The 3,116-nt window shown below is 45.6% G+C and overlaps 2 protein-coding genes across 2 annotated transcripts in view; one reads left to right on the forward strand and one right to left on the reverse strand.

The window, feature by feature from the left end:
- LOC101863387 (amine sulfotransferase) overlaps positions 1–1,397 on the reverse strand; it is a 9,109-nt gene extending 7,712 nt beyond the window's left edge. The window contains exon 1 of the mRNA XM_005110420.3: positions 898–1,397. Within this exon, the coding sequence (XP_005110477.1) occupies positions 898–1,017 (120 nt within the window). The 5' untranslated portion in view covers positions 1,018–1,397. The remainder of the gene's footprint in view (positions 1–897) is intronic.
- LOC118478729 (sulfotransferase 6B1-like) overlaps positions 1–3,116 on the forward strand; it is a gene marked incomplete in the record, with an annotated part of 32,984 nt that overhangs the window by 22,348 nt on the left and 7,520 nt on the right.

The raw sequence follows: 3,116 nt of genomic DNA on the forward strand, positions 1-3,116 counted from the left end.
GGGGGGGGGGGTGTTTAGTGCATTCAAGCGGAGACATGAATGGAGAACCATGTTCATCGATGCTTGTTTCGGATATATGACACACACACACGCACACACACCAAACCAGTCAAAAAAATGAAACACGAAGTCAATGCACAGGGTTTCAGGGCTGCATGTATTATCAGTTTGTTTTTTGGCCAAGCAAAAGGCAAGCCTTGGCGATGGTTATAAATAGAATAGGTGTGATAACGATCAATTGTAGCCGTAGTTCATGTGACCAAAGATTCTCTTCTAGTAAACAATCTTTGATGTGACGGTCTCTTGTATAGCCTTATTGTATCCTGCAAAAACAACAAGAAGGATTGGTATGTGGTACGGAGGGGAGGATGCGTGTGGTCGTGGAGGAACCGGAGGAGGGAGAGTGGGAGGGGGAGCGGAAAGAAGAGGAGGAAGAAAAAGAAGAGGAGGAGTGGGAGTGGAAGGAGGAAGAGATGGTGGAAGAAAAAGAGGAGAAGGGGGAGAAGGAGGAGGAGGCGTTGAAGGAGGAGGAGTGGAAGGAGGAGGACATAGAGTATGGATAGAGTCGTAGATGGTAAAACGTAGAACATCTTATGTAAATGGCTGTTACAGTAAACTCTTCGTCTCAGTATAATATTAATATGTTTGTGCTTTTCAAGAAAAATGAAGAGGAGGGGAGGAGGTAAAGGGGGTTGAGGAAAATGAGTACTACATGAATAAGAAAATAGAGGAAGAGAAAGAGGAGGATGAGGAGCTGGAAGAGGAAGAGGAAGACAAGAAAGAGAAGAAGGAGAGTAGTCGCTGAAGTAAAGGGAGGAGTATCAGAGTAGTTGGAGGAGGAGGATAGGAGGGGATGGAGGAAAAGGAAGACGAGGGATTCTAAAAAAATCAACTCACCGGCATATTTTCCATCATGTCGTGATTAAACAAAGCCCCACCAAAGTACTGCGGCTTTTTCTCAAAAACGTACAGGTTCATAGAAAAACCCAGAAAATCCTTCACCTTCTGTACAGGCATCGTGACTGCTAGGTTTTCGTTCAAATCTCTCAACTCAAAAGCGAATCACAGACGGTGAGCAAAGCAACCAAGGACCTTAGAACTAACTGTATAGCTATAACTTCCTCCTTGCCTGGAAGCAACTGATAGATCTTTGCGCGAGCTTTGTGACGTCGGCCGTTGGCTAGTGGGGTGAACGAGTGAATGAAAACAGTTCAGCAGGATGCAGACTACTTTTTAAAACGCCTGTCTGGAGAATGTACGCTTAGTCAGGGGGATTAAAAAAACCAGTGGAGTCCGTTTAAATGGAACTCTTTGGGACCAGAAGAAGGTGTTCACTTTATCCGAGGTTCAGTTTAACCATGTTGGTAGTATGGAGGCCTAGAAAAACGCCGAGCTGGGATTGTCTGCCGATGCCCGAGGCAAAGAATTATATTTTTACAGCATGGCGACAGTGACACGGTCGGTCCGTTCTTCGCTTTCACTCATTTTGGACGTTCTTTCCTCATGAAACTGGTTCATTTTATGCACTATTTTAACATTTCAATCTGGACCATAGAATATCTTTCACTTATGCGGTGTTCACACATAGAGGAGTAACGAAGCCGAGAAAGCCAAAATTTCAAAGTCCAGTAGGTCGGGGCAACTCTGGATACACTTTGCCGAACAATCAGCCTCACTCCCCGAGTAACATTTCATGCTCACCGTGTGAAATTATTACTCGGGAAGCTTGCCGAAATTTTCAAACATGCTTAAAATTTCCGCCGAGCACAAAATAAGTCGCCGAGTCAAATACTCGCTTGGGGAAAACTCGGGGAGGACTCGAGGAGTGTCAGAAATAGCTCGGCGTGCAAAGTTGATTACGTTGCCGGGTGACAATGACACGCCGACGAGATCTGAATGGTAGCCGAGTTAAATTTCATAATCTACGGGTTAAATTATTGCTCACGATGCAAAAATCTTGCACTGGGAGTCTGAGTTACTCAAGCACGGCGTGCAAAAGTTGACACGACGAGCATGCGCCATTTCACGGCGACCTTCGTGTCTGAAGCCATACTGTAGAGATTTGTAACTATTTCCTGTAGCCAGGTATCGAAGATTGACAGCCAGCTTGATGCCAGATTCCAGTGACTGCCTCTAGAAACTGCTTGCCTTGTGGATGGTGGGGCCAATTTTCTCCACCAGATTTTGGGAAAAGTGGAGAAACTCTGAGGAAGTTCCTGAAGGATGCAACATATTCAACTTGCAGTTCAGCCTTCAGGTTCTCAAACTGTCCAAACGGGGGTCTTCTTATCAGCCATAGTCTAAACCAACAGTTCCTCCTCCTCTTCCCCGTCTTCTCCTCTTCTTGCACCAGCACAACTGAAAGGGCACAATATGTTTACATAAAGAACACATCCATCGTCTGTGTCATGTGAGACATGTTGAAGGAATGAACACAAACACTTCCCCTCCCCCCCCCTCTTTATATGTTATAGCACTGGACGCCGACTAACTCGGCGACGGGTGGTAAGATCGTCAGCATGATCGGCGAGTTTGTCGGCGTGTGTAATTTTACTCGGCCGCTATGTTTCTTAGCTCTGCGAGCGGCCAGGATTCAAACTAATTGCTCGGCGAGACACTCGGAGCTATGCTCGCCGCCCTAAATTATTGCTCGGCGAGCGTCTCCCCGAGTGCTCACCAACACAATAACGTCAACAGTCATGGCCAGATGCTCGTCGCGATTAAACCCGAATTTGGCTTTATCTTTTTCGGGAATTGCTCGTCGACTCTACTCCTGTATGTGTGAACACCGCATTAAACCGATTGTTCTTATAAAGCGTGTTCACTTTAGGCGGACTCCACTGTATGCATTGCGAGCCTCTGTATGACACCGCAAAATTTTAGTTTTCGGTTTAGCGCGTGACCTTTTAAGAGTATTTTGTTTCTTTCAACAAGAATATATGTGCATGCTTATTTTAGTTTGAGTTTAGAAGCTTACTCGATACAAATATAGATCAGTTGGCCTGCTACTATTAGTCTATGCATGTTGGCTTTTCTCTAGCGCTGACGATCGAACGATGACAAGAAGATTTATGGCTACGACAGGCGAACACACACACACACACACACACACACAC

This window comes from Aplysia californica, unplaced genomic scaffold, assembly GCF_000002075.1.
Source record: "Aplysia californica isolate F4 #8 unplaced genomic scaffold, AplCal3.0 scaffold00887, whole genome shotgun sequence".
Classification (NCBI taxonomy): Eukaryota; Metazoa; Mollusca; class Gastropoda; order Aplysiida; family Aplysiidae; genus Aplysia; species Aplysia californica.